This window comes from Ictidomys tridecemlineatus, chromosome 4, assembly GCF_052094955.1.
Source record: "Ictidomys tridecemlineatus isolate mIctTri1 chromosome 4, mIctTri1.hap1, whole genome shotgun sequence".
Classification (NCBI taxonomy): Eukaryota; Metazoa; Chordata; class Mammalia; order Rodentia; family Sciuridae; genus Ictidomys; species Ictidomys tridecemlineatus.
Genome location: NC_135480.1, coordinates 52,999,841 through 53,021,116, shown reverse-complemented (window position 1 = coordinate 53,021,116; position 21,276 = coordinate 52,999,841). Strand labels below are relative to the sequence as shown.

The window sequence follows — 21,276 nt, the reverse complement described above, 5'->3', positions numbered from 1 at the left end:
ATCCATCAGTCCTAGCCAGGTGCAGTGGTGCATGCCTATAATCCCAGTGACTTGGGAGGCTAAAGCAGGAGGATCATGAGTTCAAAGCCAGCTTAAGCAACTCAACAAGGCCCTAAGCAACTTAGTGAGACCCTGCCTCAAAATTTATTTATTTTTTTAATGAGGGTAGGGCTGTGGATGTGGCTCAGTGGTTAAGTGCCTCTGGATTCAATCCCTAGTTAAAAAAAAAAAAAAAAAATCTTCAGTCCATCCTCCTAAGCAAATGAGTAAGTGAAATGAGTGGTTACATTCCAAAAAAGGACTTGACTTTAGTTATTCTCATTTGGAGGTGAGATAAATTTTGTCCATCAGTCTCTGTTCCCAGGTTAGGGAAGAGTTCAGAAGAATCTGTCACCTAGAGCATAGAGGCTTAAAAGAGACAGGTGTCAGGATGCTGGTTCTTTGTGACAATGAGTTTATAGGGCATATAGCACATGTTGGAATGAATGAGATTGTTCATTCTTGGGCTTCAGTTTCATTCTCTCTAATTGTTTCTTAGTCCTCAACTTGATATTAGAAATGAATGTAAGATAATTCTCCCCTTGCTGGGCAAGAGGAAATAGTGGCCAGCAGAATGGCAGTGCCTAGATCCAGGCAGTGTCAAGAAGCCAACCATCTGAGCAAACACTACTTTTATGTCTGGTCTCCACTCCACTACTGACAGAAAATCTAGCTTCCTTTCTTCAGAGCTCTAGGGACAGCTCCTTGATAACCTTCACTGAACATGGGAACAAAGGAAGATACCTATCACCCAAACCACAGTGTCAGCTGCACTAGCCCTGAGATGCACCTTGGCTCCTCACCCATCTGATCAATCTACATTGTGCACCAAGCACAATCTAGGTACCATTCTTGGCATTAAGGATCAGCAAAGGGTAAAAATATAAAGTCTCTTTTTCTATAGTTTACATTTTGGTAGACAAACACAGCATTGCTTCATTTTAGAGTGATTAGTCAGTAAGCAAAGCAATTCTGTCAGTTATGAGGCCAATAAAGAATAAAGGAGAGCTGGGTGTGGTGGTGTATGCCTATAATTCTAGCTACTCTGGAGGCTAAGACAGGAGAATTACAAGCTTAAGGACAGTAGGGGCAATACAGAGAGACCTTATGAAAGAAGGAAAAGAAAGAAGGAAAAAATAAAAGAGAAAGAGAGGGAGGGGAGATAGGGAAAGAAAGAAAAGGAAGGGAGAGAAGAGAGAGAGAGAGAGAGAGAAGGATAAGATGAGATTCATAGTGGGGATGAGTTTCTGCTTTATATAGGAAGATCATGGAAGGCCCTTTGCCAGGGGAACATGTAAACATAACCGAAAGGAAGGAAGCAATGTGTTAACCCAGGGAAATAATGTTCAAGACAGAAAGAGCAAACAGGTTGAGACAATGGGATACTTACTGTATTCCAAGGGCAACAAGGAGGCCAGTGTGAAATAAGAGAAGAGCAGCGGGCTAGAGATTAGTCAGAGAGGCACCAAGGCCTCTCATGGAAGACACCAGGGGCCACTGATAAGACTTGGGCTTGTACTTAAAAGTAGAAGGAAGCTCCTAAAGGGATGTGGAAAGGAGTGATGTGACCTGACTTCACATCAGAGAATGGTATGTAGAGGTGTGAGGATGGAGGCTAATTAGAAGGCTACTGCAACAATCCAGACAAGGTCATTATGATGGCTCAGATTACAATGGTAGCAGTAGAGAGGGATCTATTTTGAGAGCTTGATCAACAGGATTCTCTGATGAGCTAGATGAGGGGAGTGAGGGATGAAGTCAAGGATGACACATGATTTTGGGCCTGAGCACTGGGTAAAATGGAATTCATATTATTCAATTCAATTTGGGAGTGATTAGTAATATACAGATATTTATTTTAGATTATCTGACCAGAGAAGGTCATCTAAAGTATAAACATCGCCAAAGAAGTCCAAGGACTGAATCCTGGGATTTCTTTCCAGTGTTTGAGGTCAGGATGAGGAGGAAACTAGCAAAGAAGGGCATTTGGTGAGGAAAGAGAAAAACCATGAAGAGTGATATCCTGAGAACTTCAAGAAATAGGGAGGAATGGAAGTGTAACTGATGTGATTCTGCAATCTGTATATGGGGTAAAAATGGGAGTTCATAACCCACTTGAATCAAAGTGTGAAATATGATATATCAAGAACTATGTAATGTTTTGAACAACCAACAATAAAAAAAAAAGAAATAGGGAGGGATTAACTGAGTCACATCTGCCAACAGTCAAGTGAAAGAAAGTATGAGAAATGGTCATTTGATTTGGCAACATGGCAGTCACTGTGATCTTGATAAGAGAGGATATGGGAGATGTAGGAAGGAAAGCCTAACTGGAAGGAATTCAAGAAAATGGAAGGACAAGAAGTAGAAGAGGGAACAGAAATAGAAGTGGAGGAGAGTTCAGACAATTCAGTTTTCCTAAGAAAGGGAACAAGAAAATGAGATGGTAGTTGGAATGTGGAAGCATTTGGGTTAGGAGATATTACAGCATTTTTGAATGATATGCAATAAGACAGAACCACTGTCAGTGCAGCACACAGAGGATACAAGTACAGGAATAATGGTCGGCGGGCAGGGGGAAGGTAGGAACCCAATGCTCACCTAAAAGGGTTTGTCTTGACTGTATAGCATTCTCTTTGCCATCCACTTGACCCAGATATCATCTCACATGGTCTCATCCCTGGGCTGTTCTGTGCTTCCTTGGCCCCTAGCTTTACTGGTGTTATGTACTGTCAACTCATTCATTAGAGGAGAGAAAAGGTCAGGGCTTTTCTTCCCTCTTCCAAGCATCTGGATCCAAACACCTCCCCCAACACACTAACCTTTTTGATGACCAAATCCTATCAGTTCTGCTTCTTAACATCTTTCAGATCTGTCCCCTCCTCACCAACTCCATTTCCATTACTACTTCCTTAGTTCAGAGCTTATCTTTCACCAGAACTATTAAAACAGTCTCTTAAATTCCCTCTCTCCCTTCAGTACAGCACCTGTTCTGGTCTATCCTCTCATCTTCTGACATCTTTCTAAAATGTAAAGCTGATTATGTTTGAAACTCCCCACTATCTGCAGAATAAAGTGAAAGTTCATTGGCATGCCTGACAAGGCATGAGCTGTCCCCTACCTTCATCATCTCACACTGTTTCTCTCCACACGGATCCTGTATCCCACCCTCAGACACATCAAACTCCTAGCTTTTTCCCATCCTACCCCCTCACCCAGGTGGAGGTGGCCAATTTTAGATATCTCCACTATGCCTGGAAAAATATCTATTATGGTATGTATAACACTTTACTATGTCATACTGTTTACTCCTGTTTTTTCCCCCACTACTGGGAATTTGAACCCAGGGCTTGTGCAAGCTAGGCAAGTGCTCTACCACTGAGCTACATACTCAGCCCTTCACCTGTTTTTCTAACTAGACTACGAGTAAAACTACATGAAGGTAGTGATGGTATCTTGTTAATCTTGATATAATCTGTACTTTGCACTAAACCTAAAATTGAGTAGACATTAATGTTTGTGTCAAATTAATGAATTTTTTTTAAGTTAACAAATTTTTAAAAAGTTAAAATTTACATTTCCTTTATGTCTTCCCATGGCACTGTCTATAGGCTTCCCTACCTGTCTTTTTTTTTTTTTTTTTTTTTTTGTGTACAGAAAGGTACACATTAGTGAAGCCTAATACAGCTCTCAGTCCTCTCTTATAAGGCAAAAACTGTATATCAGACCAAGAGTCTAGACATCTGGGTCCTAATAGTTCCTCAATTTCTAGATGTGTTCCTGGGCAAGTCACCTACATCCTCTAAGCCTCAAATTCTTTATAAAACAGAAAAAACACTTACTTCTGAATATCCTTAAGATACTAATTGTGTAACTAAGATGATGTCCATTTATAAAAGTGAAGACTATAAATAATCCATAATGACAAAAGAAAAGTAAATACGAAGCAGTCAACAGACAGCCAGACTTGGCTCTTGTCATCTCTCTCTGTTTTACAATCCCAGTTTGCCCCTTGGGAAGGCAGCCACTGTACAACTGGGTGCCTGGTGCACCACAGCCGTCAGCAGCAGCTAGTTCTGCTGTTCAGCATGGGTAGGGATGCCAACAACCACAATGTACAACCGTCCAAAACTAACATTTTCAGGGCATAGGGAAGAAGATAAACATTCAAGAAAGTGGGATGGGGGTGCAGGAAATTTAAAAGAGAACAATAAACATACACAGAGAGCATATTTATGACAAGTAGTAGGATAAAACGGGTATGAAGTAAGGTATGGAAGAGAACATATTTAAAGAGTAAACAATGTGTGTGCATATTGGCTTACCACAGAAATTGAGAGTTAACATGCAAAATACTCAAACTGACACTGTTTCTCATGAACATGACCCAGTTCTTGGGTCAGTGTGTGCCCTCTCAAGCAACATAACAGGAAGCATTTATGCTAAAGGATGTCCTACAGATTGTCAGGGACATCAAGGGGTTTTGAGGAGAGAAGGCTGTGTGTAGCCCTTGATGATAAGGCAGTTTTGAACTTGGCATGCTCAGAGTTCCTTTTTTTCTTTTTGGTCCTAGGGATACTACAGTATTAGTTCCAGGAAAGGACCAAGTTGGAGCCACTTGGGGAAAAGTTCTAGGAATCCAAGCAATAACCTCAGAGGCCTCATGATGTGGTAAGCCTGTCTGCAGGAGTCTGGCTTGTCCCTACTAAACAGGTATCTAGCCTGCTTCAAACAAAATTGCCTCAGAGTTGACCATTTACCATTCAGGGTCTGCTCAACTAAGGTGCACCCTGTTGGATCAGCAGGCACCAGCAATCTCTCATCACTTAGTGATTATCACAGCTCTGGGGATGACATTCTCACTGTGCTACCCTGAGGCCATACTTTGAGCACAGAGGAGGAGGAAAAGAAGGAAGGCAGCTTGAGTCCTATCGACAAGACCTGGATTTTGTTCCCTGGCTACAGAAGGGATTCTCCCAGTAACTCTAGTGCTAACATCTCACTTCAGAACAGTTCTGATAAAAAGCCAAAGGACAGGGTGTCACTTTCAACTTGTTCTTCCTCTTCCCAAAGCAATCTCTTCTCAAATGGCTAGAAAGCCCTAAGAGGATTCAGAGCAGCCTCAGCCTCAAGTGGGGCTATATCCAGACCAACAGACGCAGAGACTTGCAAGCTTTATCCACAGCTTGTCAGGATAGGCAGAAAAGTATCTGGCAGTTGGAGCATAAATTAAGTTGCCTTTTCATCTCCAGAAAGCACATCTAAGGATCTTCCAAAGCCACCTATACCTGTCTCCCAGCTGATTTCTAAGGAAACCCAAAGAGAAGTGGTGAGCTCTTTTATGGGGTAGGAATCACAAAAACTCTATGTAGTAGCAGCCATGAACATAGAGCATTTATAATGTAGAAGCCCCCTCGGAGGCTATAGGTGCCTGAGAGCAAAATCCCAAAAGCTCTAATTCAGTACAAACTGGGCTGCTATCCAAAGCAGAGCAGGCATTATGCAGAGCCAAGAGGGATAGAAATCCAGTTCTAGGAAACCATGCCAAAGGCACTTGTAGTTGTTTTAAAAACATGGTCACCAAATTCTTTGGTGTGTTTCCTGTCAAAATGACCTCTCCTCGTGAATCTGGGTTCTATAACTCTTTGTGCAATAGAATACAGAAATGATATTGTACCACTTTTCAGAACCAGGCCTCAAGAAACTAGCAACTTGTAATACCTGATCCCCATGCTATAAGCAAGGTCAGGGCACGTGCAGAAGGTATGTGTTAGCATTCTGGCTGAAAAACTCAGTGGAAGTCCCAGCTAACATCCAGGATCAACCTTCAGATGTGTGAGTTAAAACATTGCCAGGGGATACCAGTCCCTGGCCATGGAATCACTAAACCCTGCAGTCTCTTTAGCAAGGTCCCAGATGTTTTGAAGCAAGGACAAGCCATCTCAGTAGTCCTCTGTCTGAATTCCTAATCCTTGGAGTCTGGGAGCAAAATAAAATGGCTATTTCATACCATTAAATCTGGAAGTAATTTTTGGCAATAACTGAAACAGAATTTGGTATTTTTAAGTGGGATGCTACTGAAGCAAATTTTTAAAAATATTGACTCCTTGACTCTGGGGCTGTCAGTAGGAGCTTAAGGCCAAGTAAGAAAATGTCATTTAAAAGCTGAAGAAAATAGTACCTTTATTGTGTTTAAAAGTCTGGTGATTCTCTCACCTATTATTCATGGAATACAGGAAATATAATAATAAATTTGATGAACTAGCTAAGAAAATTTGCAGGCAAAATGCTAAGGTGCCATCTGACTTCTAGCTGCCAATAATACAAGAGAAAAGAGATAAGCTAAGAAAGAAATTGCACTGGGTCAGAAAATAAAACTGTTTCCAGTCTCTCTAGACAGGAAAAAATTCTCAAATTAAGAAATGGCTTCCAGATTGTGGTGATAGTTTTATTATGTGTGTGTGTGTGTGTGTGTGTGTATGTGTGTGTGTGTGTGTAAAACAAACGGGGGGGGGCTCAAACCGTACACTTTACATTATTTTTTTATACATTATCCTTCAATATACCTGTAAAAATAAAATTTATTTATTTATTTATTTATTTATTTAAAAAATATGTTTATTTATTTATTTTTATGTGGTGTTGAGGTTTGAACCCAGTGTCTTACATGTGCAGGGCAAGCGCTCTACTACTGAGCTACAGCCCCAGCCCCTAAAAATAAAATTTAAATGAGGCTGACAAATCCCTGTAAAGACCTCAAAAATTATTTTAACATACTGCCTCCTAGAACAGAAAAAAGGTCTTCAAGGTATCTTAAGAGCCAGTCTTGGCAGATCCTCTATGTAAACAATAAGACTTCTAAGAAGAATCGTAAGAACCCAAATTGGAGAGAGCTTTATTCTTTGTAAGGATTATTTTTGTCAATTATAATGGATTGTTTAAAAAAAAAAAAACTTATGAAGTTTTTAAAGAAGTATATCAATTCGGCCTGAAAAAAAAAGAGAGACAGTACAAAAAGAAAGGAAAACTATGGACTCTTGACATATTATGGGCATGAAGAAAGTGAAGAAAACTATTCACCTGTAAGAATGAGCTTCTTTTATGGGAAAGGAAGGATAACTCAGAGAGCAGACCCAAAAATATAGAGGATAGAAGCAGGGACAAGGTAAATGACTCTAAGGCAGTAGAATAAGACTAACCAAGAAATTAGCAACATGCGCCCCAATGAATCTAAAAATTTCAACAGACTGGTGACTTTTTCTTTTTTTAAAGAAACATCTACAGTGGTTATCCTAGGCCTGTCCCATCAGTGTATTTTGAGGGCCAGGTATATATACTCTTTGTAGATCTTCACAGTGAGAGAACAATACTCAAGGAGCTGTATACAATGAAAGGAACTGCACGCCAAAAGCCTCATCTATGCCTGGATCTGATTTTGATGGCAAGATCCTAGACTTCAATGCCATTAAGAGGATGAGATCTACATTTTAGGGAAAAGGCTGAATATGCTTTGTATCTGGAATTGTAACTGGAGGAAAACTATAGTAGATTGTATTTTCCTAAGACAGCAATCACAATGTACTCCCATCCCATATATCCTTCTTACAATAAGATGTTTAATACTATTTTCATCAGGTGGTGAGAACTACCTTCCCTTCCTTTGAACTTACCTCTTTATTATGCCATACAATAGAAGAGAGACTATGTGATTTCTGAGGCTAATTTATAAAATGACATATATAAAATGGCATGTCATATTATAAAATGACATGTTCTCTTTAGATGCTTACGCTTAGAATCCAAACCCCATTCCATAAAAGCATGGAACCAAGTGTAATGGCCACATGCAGGTATTCCCAAATTGAGGTCCCAGGCAACAGCCAGCATTGTACAAGCATTCAGATGATCCTAGCCCCTACTGAATCACCACCAATCTTTAAGACACCCTAAATGATGCTGCAAGGAAGACAAACTTTCCTGGATGATCCCTATGCAAATTGTAATTTGTGAGCAAAATAAAGATCATCATTAAATTTGGGGCCATGTGTTACAAAGCAACAGATAAGCAGACCAGTATTAAAGGCTTCATGATTGAATTCTAGAAAGCATCTCAGGTAAGTGGGGGTGCTAAGATCACAGATCCTCCTGAGGGGTGGTCTGCCATGACTAGGACAGGAGAGAGGGTCTGTAATGTTTTGTGGGGCAGTACTGGGGATTGAACTCAGAGGTGCTTTACCATTAAGCCACATACCAAGTCATTTTGTCTGTTTATTGTTGTTGTTTGTTTGTTCAAGACGGGGAGGGGGGTGGCCTGGGGTTGTGGCTCAGCAGTAGAGCACTCACTTTGCATGTGTGAGGTCCTGGGTTCGATCCACAGTACCATATAAAAAATAAATAAATAAAATAAAGGTATTGTGTCCAACTACCACTAATACCACTAAATATATATATATATAAAAGACAGGGTCTCAATAAAATACTCAAGGCCTCATTAAGTTGCTGAGGCTGGCAATCCTCCTGCATCAGCCTGCCAGATCACTGGGATTACAGGTGTGCGCCACTGTGCCCAGTGCTATCTTTTACCCACACCTACTATTTTCATAATTTTTTTCTTCACTGCAAGCTCTTACTCTATTATAGTTTTGATCTGGAATGTCCCTCAAAGGTTCATGTATCAAAGGCTTGATCCCAGACACAGCCATGTTCAGAGGTGGGCTTTGGGAAGTGATTGGATTATTAGAGTGCTGACCTCATCGATGGAATAACCCATTAGTGCATAACTGATGGCATTATTTGGGAGGACAGAAACTTTAAGAGGCAGGGCCTAATTGGAAGAAGTAGGTCACCAGGGCCCTGGAAGGGTATAGCACATCCTGAGCCCCTTCCTTGTTCTCTGCTTCCTGGCTGCCATGAGAGCAGCAGCTTTTATCTGCCACACCCTTCTGCTATGATGTTCTGATTACCTAAACCCCAAATCAATGGAGTCAGTGACCATGGACTGAAATCTGGAAATATGAGCCAAAATATGTCTTTTTAATTTAAGCCGTTTATGTCAGGGATTCTGGTCACAGTAACAAAAGCTGACCCATACACTTTTCCTGAAATCTAAAGCACAGGGTCCAAATCTGTGCCCACTTTGACAGTGGAACCTCAAGGCATGTCCAAATTTCACCATATCACTAAAAGAGGCCTCTCTTTTACTGCATAGACTTCTGCAGATGTGAATTGAAATTATAGTTCTACTACTGTTTACCTGTGTGGGATTTACCATCTTCTCATGTAACATAAGAAACTAGGCCAGATGAATTCCAAGCTCCTTCCCAACTCCAACATTCCAAAAGAGTACGTGCTGAGCCCCAAAGAGCTCTGATTGAGGAAAGAAAATAAGACTCATATGGATATCCACCCTTTGGGGTACACTATGATTAGTGCCATTTGGAGGCTTCAAACCAAGGTTTCTAAGAGTAAATGTAGAGAGGAGTTACTGTTTCTTAACCAATCCTAGCTGACTGGTTAAGAAAACTCCTGGAAAAAAGATGCAGAAATATAAAGTTTTCTTTGGTGAATGACTAAGGGTAGAAAGAAAGATCAGGGCCAAACCAAACCAAGAAGCCTTGCCAAACAGGCAAGGTTGACCTTATCATGGATGGCAATAATTTTTGAGCAGGGAGATGACAGTAATGTTTATAGGAATGTGAATGTGGTGGTACAATAAAAAATTAGAAGGATCAAGATAGGAAAGCTTGGTTATTCCTCTCATTAACATTGTATCCTCTCTCTTCTCTGTGCCTCAGTTTCCCCATATATAAATCAGGTGGGTTAAACTGAATGACTTCTCTTACAGTTTGGATCCGTAATAGCCCCAAAAGGCTCAAGTGTTGAAGGTTGCTGCTCCCAATGCACCAATGTTCAGCAGTGGTACTTTTGGGAAGTGATTGGTTTATGAGGCTCTAATCTCATCAAAGGATTAATCCACTGATGGATTCATAATTGAATGAACTGTTGGAAAGTGGGGGAAAGTATAGGAGGTAGGACCTAGCTAGAGGAAGCAGGTCACCTGGAAGGGTGTATCTCCTCCACAGACCCTTCCTTACTCACTCTGCTTTCCTGCTGCCATGAGATGAGCAGCTTGCTCCACCATATGTGCCCTTCTGCCATGATATGCTGCCTTACCACAAGCACAGAAAAAAAGGGAGCCAGATGACCACAGCCTGAAACCTATAAAACCATAAGCCAAAATAAATCTTTCCCCTCTAAGTTGATTTTCTCAGGTATTTTGTCACAGTGACAGAAAGATGACTAATAATGCAAGCTCTGAGAACTCTTCTCAACTCTGCCCTTTTAAGATCTATAGAGTGGATGGAAATAGAGTGCAAAGCTAAGAAAATCCACGAGGTAAGTACTCAAGGACCCCAATAGCACAGCAGTCTATGCTTTATAAAATGTTGCCCTCCCAGCTACTTAGTCAACTGACTGATAAGCAGGTAGCACCTTCTATATGCTAAGCATTGTTCCAGGCTCTGAAAACACAAAAAGAAGCCAAAATCCTTGCCCTTAAGAATTCCACATTCTTACAGATATCCAGGTTTTGTGCACCTAAAACCAGAAGCAAGTTTTCAAACATGAGACTGACATCCTATATTTCCAAGTCACAATGACCCAGTACTAGAATTTCACAGTAAAAAAGTTGTGCCTGCCAGGTCTTACTACACAAGTGAAATCCCTTAGTCAAGTTCCCCAATAAAAACAACTGAATTGGGCTGGGGTTGTGGCTCAGTGGTAGAGGGCTTGCCTGGCATGTGTGAGGCACTAGGTTCAACTCTCAGCACCACATATAAACAAATTAATAAAAAAAGGTCCATCAATAATTAAAACTATATATACATAAATAATAAAAAAAACAGTTGAATTACCTCTGAATATGACACTTCCTTGTCTGCAAGTGGCCAACTGGTTCTGGTCCTACTCCAGGTCAGCAGCACCAACACAGTAAAGCCTGACCTCTGAAATTCAGAGGTTTGAGAATCCCACCCTCACCCACAAGAACTAGGTGCCAAATTGTGTGAGTTGGAGTCAGAAGAGCCTATGGGGAGGTGTATCTGGCAGGAAAGGGTAAAGCAGTGCATCCATTCAGCCAATGAGAAAAAAGAAACCTGTTCCAGGAACTGAAGACACAGCACAGAACAAAACTTAGATGGTCAAATGAAAAACCTCAGATCTCCTCTTCCTATAGATCCCTGCCAAATCAAAACTAAGCTGCAAAGGAAAAAAAAAAATGAGATAAAGTAGTAAAACACCTATAAAAACCTAGGAAATGGAATCCATGATCTTTAACACAGACTGGTGCAACAGTATATAAGGTGCACTCTTATGCAAATTAAGGATAAAGCACAGCAAATATGTATCTGGATAGTTCACAGAGTCCCATATGCCCATCTCCACCAGTTTCTCATGCCCCAGAACTCCTCCTTTCCCCAAAGCTAGAAATAAATGTTTCTTAGAATCAGTGGGTTCCACTGCCTTCATGTGGATGATGTGAAGGCCTCCAAAGTGGCCAGAGTGTCCAAGACCAAGCCTTCCAAGCCCCTGCCTTCACCAAACAAACTTCTGTCCATACCAAAGTATTTATTCTTCCTTAGATTCCTGGGATGGCAATGATAAAAGGATCCCAGGTCACTGCTAAACATCTATTGAAAGATCAGACTAAGAAATTCAGGTGCCATGATCATGGATCTAAGTTGTAAATGCCTTAGAGAGAGAATGGGTCAGCCCTCTATGTTCCTGTGTCCAGCACAGTGCCTGGCACCTAGGAGAATCCTCAGAGTTCACTCACAATGACTTCTTAAGTGAACTAATGATTTCCTGCTTTATCCAACTGGGGGTTAAGACAACCAAAGAAACCACAAGCTCACAATGTCTAACTAACCTCTACAGCCCAGGGGTTGCCTCTGAGAGAAGGGCAAAGCTAGCCACAGAGGCCTGTGACTCCATGGCAAAAGCCAGGTTCCCAGAAAAGGAGAGAGGGAGAGATGGGAAATGTGGCAGGAAGGAAATGAAGACTTAGAAGGGAGGCTGGAAAGATGCTTTTTTAAGGCCCATCTGAAACTCAGATATTTACAAACACCACCCAGCATGTTTTGATAACAAGCAGGCTGAGAAGCTAAAGGAAGAGCAATTTCTAAAAACGTTTAAAAACATGTAGGCGTATATTCCAAATAGAAACTGGGGATGCTGTCAGGAGTCTTCATTCTGCTTTGAAACTTAACATAAATACTGCATATCACCTCCCACCCATACCAACCCATGCATGGTAGAAATCAGATGAAAAAAGGATTAGAGGAGTTGAGTGTTGCTGGGTATGATCATCTCCAAGTATAGTTCTAAATGCACTATTAAATATGCCATTTCTTTAAAATTAAGAATAATTCTATAGAATCTCATATTTATTTCACTCCCATGATAGTCTGACATTTTTTTTAAATGGGGAAAAACCAGACATGGTGGTGCATGCCTGTAACTCCAGCCTCTTGGGAGGCTGATAAGTTCAAGACTAGCATGGGCAACTTAGCGAGACTTTGTCTCAAAACAAAATCTAAAGAAAGGGTTGAGAACATAGTTCAGTGATAGAATACCTAGTATCCCAACCCCCCACCAAAAAATGGGAACTTTAATTCCAGTCTCCATCTGCCAACTCAATCTTGGTAAGACTAAAGAGCAAGACAAGCCACCAGGCTGGTGACAGCATAGCAAAGTGGTTCCCACAACAGGCAGTAAGAGGCAGACTTTGAGATCTAGACCTAGTTCTGCCTTGGCCAAATGTTCTGGGAAAAGTTCAGTTCGGACACAAGTTCTTACTAATCTTGCTATGGATATAAAACTTGTTTGGTCAAGTTCCATGTTCTTACACAACTAGCAAGGCAGTCCTGCCAATCCCTGTGTGTTTGACACAGTCTACCAGACTATTTCTACTAGTACCAAGTCCTACGTGTATGGTACAGGGAACCCCTGCCTCATTTCTGCCAGCCATTCCCCAGCAGGTACATCCTGTATCCTTTCTACCAACAATATCTTGATGCCAACTCTGAATGAATCAAATATCCACCACTACCTCTGGCAAGACCTGAGGGAGCCCCACCCCAATGGGCCTCAGCCTAGCACTGTACAGCTCAGACATCCAGGAAGGATCTAATCGTATCCCAACCCACAGCTAGACAGTCTTATAGATATCCAGCCTAGTGGCTGAGGACCCAACAGTCAAACTTGTCCACTGAGACTCATCAGAAGAGGCTGGAATAGTATGAAGAGAGAGAGAGGGGGGGGTGGTGGGGGCAGGCAGACAAGCCTGAAGGCTAGTCTAAGACATTAGCATTCAGCCTTGCCCATGAACTGAGAAACCCTAGTGAGAGCACTGTATGTCTATCTCCAGTCTGGAAGCTTTTATCTCATCACAGGGAGATTTAGCCATTATGCTAAGCACCAAGATACATTATCTCATTTAATCTTCATAGCAACTCTGTGAGATAATTTTATATATGAGATAACTTGGATTTTAGGAGGCACAGGGAAATGTTCTGAGGTCTATTTGGCAAGTAGTTAGAGCTTGAATTTGAGCTCAATTCTATAGGATTCCAAAATCTGTGGTTTTTCTATAGTCCTACATTCCCATTTTTAAAAAGAGGACAAAACCAGAAGTATATTATAACTTACTTTCAGTAGAATTTCCCACACTATCTTCTTTACAGCCCAACCTAAATTGTTATAGTCTAGACTTCTACTTGGAACTTGTGCTAAGATGCTTAACTGCCTACCAACCTCTACCCCAATGGGGTCAGTCTCCCCTATGGCAGTGTAACCCCAAGCTGTCTCTACCTTGGGAAGAGATTATATAAGCTGCTTCTTGCTGGCCCCATCCCTGGAGTACTAGGGGCCTCCAACAGAACAAAACAAAGCTTGTTTTAGGGTTATTGTTTGTTATTTTTATGAAGATGAACAGAACTAGAAAAATAATGCATTGATCAAAGAAGAATTCTGCCTAATGGTCAGCATGAGCTGAGTCCAGACAAGTCACCTGGATGACTGTCAGACTCATAATGATAATTATTAATATTTTGGCAAAGATCCCACCAGGACCCAGGCTATTCAGCTATCCTTTGATGCCATCTCCTAGCCATGCTCCCCCACTCACCTGCTCAGAGTCTCCCGAGGAGCCTTAGTGCCTCCGGCTCCATGGGTGATGCTGGAATTCTTGTTGGCAGTCATGGTCATTTCGGCTCTCTGCAAACCCAGAGCCCTGCAAAGAAGACAAGTCCTGTAAGCCAAGTTTCCACGGCAGCCAGAAGCACCTCAAACCTCTTCCAGATGACCTCCAAAAGGGTTTCTGTGGCAGGAGGTAGAAACCACTTTGCTACATATGTTTAACTCCACATGTTACAGCTTAAAAGCCTCAAGAAATACCCCGCGTGGGGTTGGAAAGAATCTGTGAGCTAACAGATAACCTATTACCTCATAGAAAATGATTTGAGGGAAAAAAACCTTCCATCTCCTCTAATTCCCACCTCTCCTCATTACTTAAGTTAGGTTTCTCAATTTTTTATCATTCCATACATCACTTATGATTTCTGCCATATCTGTACACCTCCTGACGTACTATTTTTTCAATATTTTTTGTGTGAATAAGCTTGAAACTGGCTTTCTTAAAATATTTTAACCTTGTTCTAAACAATAAACCATTCATTCAACAAATATTTCTTGAGCAACTATGTCAAAGGCAAATGCAATCCAGCAAAGAATAAAACAAAGCCCCTATCCTCCTGGATGTTACATCCTAGTGGAGAGAATCAGATAATGAGTATGTGTCCTGTGTGTGATGATTAAGTGTGTGTTTGTGTATATATGTTAGTTGATAAGTGGTATTTAAAAAATGAAGCAAGGGAGAGGCAAAGAGAATAAAGAGGATGTGGTATTTTAAATAGGATATTTGAAGAAGACCATTTGGATGAAGGGACATTTAAGCAGACATAAAACAGTAAGCTAGAAGGGCTAATCATATTTTTTCTAATTCTTGTTAAATGAAATTAATATGCATTAAGATATTAATATTTACAAAATAAAAAATGTTTATTCACATACCATATAGTCTGCTAATCCATCACCAATGGTAAAAGCTCCATTCTGCAGAGAACACTATTTTATGACAAACAATGAACAGGAAAAAAAGATAAAAATTTAATAATATATTCAGATTGGAGAAGAAGGAGTAAAATTATCTCCATTTACAGATGGCATGATTTTGTAGGTAGAAAATCCTAAAAATTCCATGAAAAAAAAAAAAACTTTAAACTAGTAAGTGCTATAGTTTGTATCTTAAATGTCCCTCAAAGGTCCATGTGTTCTAAGTCTGGTCCCCAGACTGGCACTACTGGGAGGTGGTAAAACCTTTAGGAGGTGGCCTAGTGGAAGAAAGATAAATGGGAAGTGGATAAATCTATGAAGTGGATATTGGAACTCCAGGCCCTTCCTGTCTTTCTCTTTGCTTCCCAGACACCATGAAGTGAACAGGCCTTCTCCACTTCATGTTCCCAGCATGCTGTTCTGTGCTGCTACAGACCCAAAACAACAGGGCCAAGCAACCTTGGACTGAAACCTCTGAAATGGTGAGTCAAAATAAACCTTTCCTCCTTATAAGTTGTTTACCTCAGGCATTTTGCCATAGTAATGCAAAGCTGACCAACACAATAAGTTCAAAATAGCTTGTAGGATAAAAAAAAAGTATTAAAAGATCAATGTTATTTCTATATGCTAGCAACAATTTGAAAATGAAATTAAGAAAATAATTCAAAAAAGAAAAAGAAAAGAATTCCATTAACAACAAGCAAAAAAAATAAAACCCTTAGGAAAAAAAATAATATAAGACTTAAGTACTATGTAAGCTATAAAATATCATTGAAAGAAAATAAAGACATAGAAAAACAGAAAGATATCATGGATCAGAAAACTTAATATTGTTGAGATGGCAATACTCCCCAGACTGATCTGTGGGTTCAACAGAAGATCCATCAAAATCCCAGCTGACTTCTTTAAAGAAATTGACCACATGATCCTAAAATTTCATGGAAACGCAAGGGACCCAGAGTAACCAAAAAAAAAAAAGAATAAAAACACCCGAAAAAGAATAAAGGTGGGCTGGGCGCAGCTTGCATCTAATCCCAGCAGCTCAGGAGGCTGAGATAGGAGGATTACGAGTTCAAAGACAGCCTCAGCAAAAGCAAGGCACTAAGCAATTCAGTAAAACCCTGTCTCTAAATAAAACAGAAAACAGGGCTGGGGATGTCGCTCAGTGGTCAAGTGCCCCTGAGGTCAATCCCCAATACAATACAATCAATCAATCAATAAATAAATAAATAAAATAAAGGTGGAATGCTCAGACTTGCCAATTTCACAATATATTACAAAGCTACAGTGATTATCAAGACAGTATGATACTGACACAGGAATAGAGATTGAGAATGCATGAAAAAACAGGTTTATGGTCAACTGATATGCAATGAAGATTCCAAGACAATTAAGTGAAGAAAGAAGAGTCTTTGCAATAAATGGTGCTTGGAAAATTGGGTATCTACTTACAAAAAAATAAAATAGTACCCCTGCATCATACCATATATAATTATTAAGTAAAAATGAACCATAAACCTAAACATAGAAGCAAAAAGTACAAAAACAAAGCTTATAAGAATTCATACAAACTAATGTAACTCCACATCATGTACAACACAAAAATGGGAAGTTATACTCCATATATACATGTATGTCAAAATACCTTCTACTGTCAAGTATAACTAAAAAGAACAAATAAAAAATTTTAAATCGATGTCACAATTAATAAATGGTTTCTATTAAGACCAATTTAAAATAAAAAGAAAACATACAAGAAAATCTCATAGCTGGGCATGGTGCCATTCTTAGAAGTAGCCTAGGAATTCAGGTATCCTGGAAAGGCATGCTGGTCTCCTAGGCCATAATGCTCCGCCCAGTACTCTAACAGCAGCTCTAGGCTCTCATCCATGCCTTCATCTTGGTTCCTTGGTTAGTCAGGCTAAGGAGAGAAGATTCTCTGAAGCAGAGGAAATGCCCACTGGGAATACAGTAGAGAGGCAAGGGGGATATGAGACTGTTTCACAAATCTAAAGCTCCATTAATGGCAAAGTCCAGACAGAAACTGCATATTTGGAAAATGAAATTGTCCAATTAGCAACTACAACCAATCACCAGTCCCTCAAAAACTCAGCTCTGAAAAATTACAGACAACCATCTGAATAACTAAAATCCAGAGAAAGGAACACAGTAAGTGTTTCCCAGGTACTTGAGGTGCAGTGGAAATAATACCTGTCAGAGTCAAATAACTGCATCTAGCCATGCCTCTGTCAACTGCTAGCTATGTGACCCTGCACAAGTATGGCCTGAAGACTCACTTTTTCACTTTAACTGTAATAGCATGACCTACTTCTCTTGACTGCTATGTTGGGCACACAGAAACTTAATAAATGGTTTTTCTTCCAGATCACGCTTCTCTGGGTATTTGGGAGACAACCACTCCATTCCCAAGCCTGAGTCATTTTTTATACTTCCTGATACTGCAATTCAATTTACCCTATGCCAGGAACTGGGCAAGGCGCTAGAACATTCTCTGCCTTACAGGATCTAACTGTGAAGGGAGAAAACTCAAGTAAAAAGTAGACATCAAGATCTGGGGTTGTGTATCAGAATAGAGCACTCATCTACCATGCGTGAGGCACTGATTTGATCCTCAGCACCACATAAAAATAAAGATATTGTGTCTACCTATAACTAAAAAATAAATTTAAAAAAAAAGTAGACATTAAGAAGATCTCATGGAAAGCTAGGACTGTAGCTCAATGGCAGAGCACTTGCCTAGAATGTATGAGGCACTGCATTCGATCCTTAGCAACACATAAAAATAAACAAATAAAATGAAGGCATTCTGTTCATCTACAACTACAATTTTTAAAAAAAAAAAAAAAAAAAGAAGGTCTCATGAGGAAGTCAACTAAGCCATAACCTATTTGTTTTTCACAATAAGAAAATCTAAAGAAAAGCTAAGGTACATTTATTATGAGACATGCTGCTAGATTCCTTTTATAATTATAATAGTTAATATTATAAGCCTTCACAAGTATTGAAACATCTAATTCTTTTGACAGCCCTGTGTAGTAGGAACTATTACTACTTATACTTTACTAAGGAAATGAACATACAGAGCAAGGACCTAGCTTGCCCAAGTCATACAGCTAGAAAGTGGAAAGGCAGGGAGGGCTCTGAGCTCAATCCAACCCTACCATCCCATCTACAGATGCACTCCCAAAGGTCCAGGAAGGAATGTATTGGAGTTCAGTTTCTGAATAAAGCTGTTTCTCAAGGTTGCCCACCATCTAAGAATAAACCTTCCTATCCTAGAGCAAAAGAACTGTTTCCTCTTGTTTAGGAAAAGTCCATTTGGTGCCTTTCAGCAAGCATAATTGTGGATGTGACAACATGCCTTGAGGAACCCCCTAAGAGTGAAGAGGAAGAGACACAAGCATGTGGAGGGAAGCTTTCCATTCTCCTGGGGTTAAAGTTGCTACTGAAAGCAAACAAACACCACTAAGCACTCTTATTTACTAGTCCAGGTGAGAAGTTAGAGACTTGAAAAGGAGGCCTCTAAACTACATGAGAAAATTTCTGCTGACATCAATGTGACTTTAACTTCCCAAGCAATCTGCTCACATAGAAGTTATAGCTTAAGAAGCAACTGGAAGGGCTGGGGAAAAAAGTGGCAAGGGGGACTAATCTTTTGTGTGTGCTCTGAGAACACACATACAGCCAAGGCAATGCAACCAGCACCTTATAGTACATAATACTTAATACCACATAGCGTGCAGCTGCGTCTGACTACTCTTGAGGGTTAACCTGTGCTCATCCTGTCCAGTAAACACCTACTCAGACTTTCTTACCAACTCCTTCCTGCACCTTTCTCATCCACAGGTCCTGGCCAAGGAGATAAGGGAACAACCAGCAGCTACCCAAAGAGGGGCTTGCTTTTTCATTTCTTCCTCCAGGAGTCTAAGCAACCAATATAAGTGCTCATATCCTAAGAGGCCTAATAAAGGCAGCTAATGAGGATGACCCTTTTTCTTCATGACTCTCCATCCTCACGCTCAACACTCGGCTATCTTCTGGATCCTCACATCAGACCCTATTCTTCCTGATAAAGGAAAAGCCCTGCTAAATTCCATATGGAAAAGCCCCCCTGACCCTGCTCCCCTGAGGAATCCTACGAGTGAAGAGGAGAGAAGCTTCCCATTCTCCTGGGGTTAAAGTTGCTACTGAGGGAGGTAAACACAATCCTTCCCTGCCTTCTCCCCTCACCAACCACCTGCCTGATTCCCGTGAGGATAGAAGGGCTTCTAGAAACAGACCAAGAAAAGAACTTTAGATACAGGTATGGCCCTTTTCTATCTTCCTGGGCATTCTTCTGCCATAATTCCCTTCCCCTACACACCTACACACAACCCAGGAAAGGTCACCATTAGAATGATTATTTGGCTCTGCTCTGCCTAAAAATGACAGATTACAAAGGAAAGGATAATGGTAGAGGGCTGGAGGGAAGGGGACACAGGGATAAGGTTCCTCAAGTCAATCCCATTCCTTCCAAAATGCCAGACCACTTTTTTCCTTCACTACTTCTATATACCTGGTACCTTGGATCCCTTCCATTTCAGCCTTAGGGTCTGAGAATCTACATCCAGAAAGACCTTCAAGCAGAAATAAGAAGTGAATAATGAGCCTAGTCAGGTGGAAAGGAACCAGGGCTTGTTTTGCTGGGAGGTCAGAAGGATTGCCGGGTATTTTTACAAATCCCTGGGATGCTGAAATCTCCCTCAATCAGCCACAGAAGTTTATTTTGCTGTTGTTAAATAACAATCAGAAAAAAATCAAGGCTTCTTTCCTCCTACACACTATTTCCCAATCCTCTCTCTCATAGAAAGCCTTTCCTTTAAATTTGGATTTTCAACCTCAACCAGTTTTCAAACCACTCTTCCAGCCAGATGGTCCTTCTCCATTTTAGCACAGATTTTGTAGAGGCTTGTAGTTGGGTTTAAACACTTCCTGAAAGCCTGAATTGGAGTGAAGGCTTGTTAGGCAACTCTAAAGAAAATCTGGTAGCTTCCAACATAGTTTCAAAAACCAAGACAACTGTTTCTGCCAGTCTGGACACTGCCTCCCAGCAAGCAGTTTAACCTGGCTCTGCACGGTCGGTGGAGCTCACCAATGCCTTGTCATCATATAAAAAATATAAGCAGAATGGAAGACTGTCCCACAAACAACCTGCTTCTGGGGGACCTAACCACCCCCTTCTTTCACTTATTAAAAAAAAAAAAAACATGGTGAGTGCATTATTATGAAGACCATGCAGAGGCCACAGTACTAAACCATATCAGTGCCTATCCTTGGCCGGCCCTGTCAGACTACAGTAGCTGCTGTTTCTTGTATATGCCAGAAATGTTTATGCCTTCAAGCTTTTGTTCAGTCAATCCCTCCTATCTTAAATGTCCTCTAGGCCCATTCTTTCTTTAATAGCCAGTTCAAATGTCAATTTCTTTCTGAAGACTTTCCTGTCCCTAAGTCCTGACCTCATTCTCACCCTTCCCATGCTCTCTGATCTAGTTGAACACAACCCAACTGATGGCAAGAAACTTCCCTGCTCTGGAAAAGCATACCACCTACAAGCTGAACTTTCTCAGAGGAGGACTAGGAAATAATAAGAGCTAAAGGAACTGGGCTAATCTCCATGCCTCTGTTTCCCCATCTGTGGCATAGGGAGAATGCCTCACCTCTACAGTTAGAGCATAAAGACCAATGAGAAGTCATCTATTAAAAAATAGAAGTTATTTGGGATCCAGAGAGAACACAATGGAAGCCTCAGGTCTAACTTTCTACCTTTACCCACACTCAACTTTCATACCTCCTCACTCATCCTCATTCTTAGATAACTTTGTTCCTACTAGATTGAGAAAATAGAAATGATCAGAACAGATTTACAATAAGTGACCACCACCCATCACACTTACCCACCAGCAGCATCAGTGCAGATGGTCACTCCTCGGCTCACAACCCTCAAAAATATAGTTTCCATTCACTCAAAGTGAAAGTCAAAATCTTTACAATGACTTACAAGGCCTT

At 40.6% G+C, this 21,276-nt stretch overlaps 1 protein-coding gene and 1 long non-coding RNA gene across 14 annotated transcripts in view; one reads left to right on the top strand and one right to left on the bottom strand.

Moving 5' to 3' along the window:
* The window catches only part of Dennd2b (DENN domain containing 2B), a 152,004-nt gene that overhangs the window by 36,274 nt on the left and 94,454 nt on the right, over positions 1-21,276 (bottom strand). For 10 of the 13 annotated variants that reach the window (XM_040284787.2, XM_021727378.3, XM_040284793.2 and 7 more), the window contains one exon: positions 14,225-14,329. In XM_040284787.2, coding sequence (XP_040140721.2) covers positions 14,225-14,304 — 80 coding nt within the window. In that variant the 5' untranslated portion in view covers positions 14,305-14,329. Of the gene's footprint in view, positions 1-14,224; positions 14,330-15,168; positions 15,223-21,276 lie in introns of all 13 variants that reach the window. The other 3 variants (XM_040284790.2, XM_040284792.2, XM_040284786.2) reach the window with 1 other exon arrangement.
* On the top strand, positions 975-20,077 carry LOC144377102 (uncharacterized). Its single transcript, XR_013437771.1, has 4 exons — positions 975-1,629; positions 4,613-4,710; positions 15,580-15,692; positions 19,078-20,077. It is a non-coding gene; the product is annotated as an uncharacterized LOC144377102 (long non-coding RNA).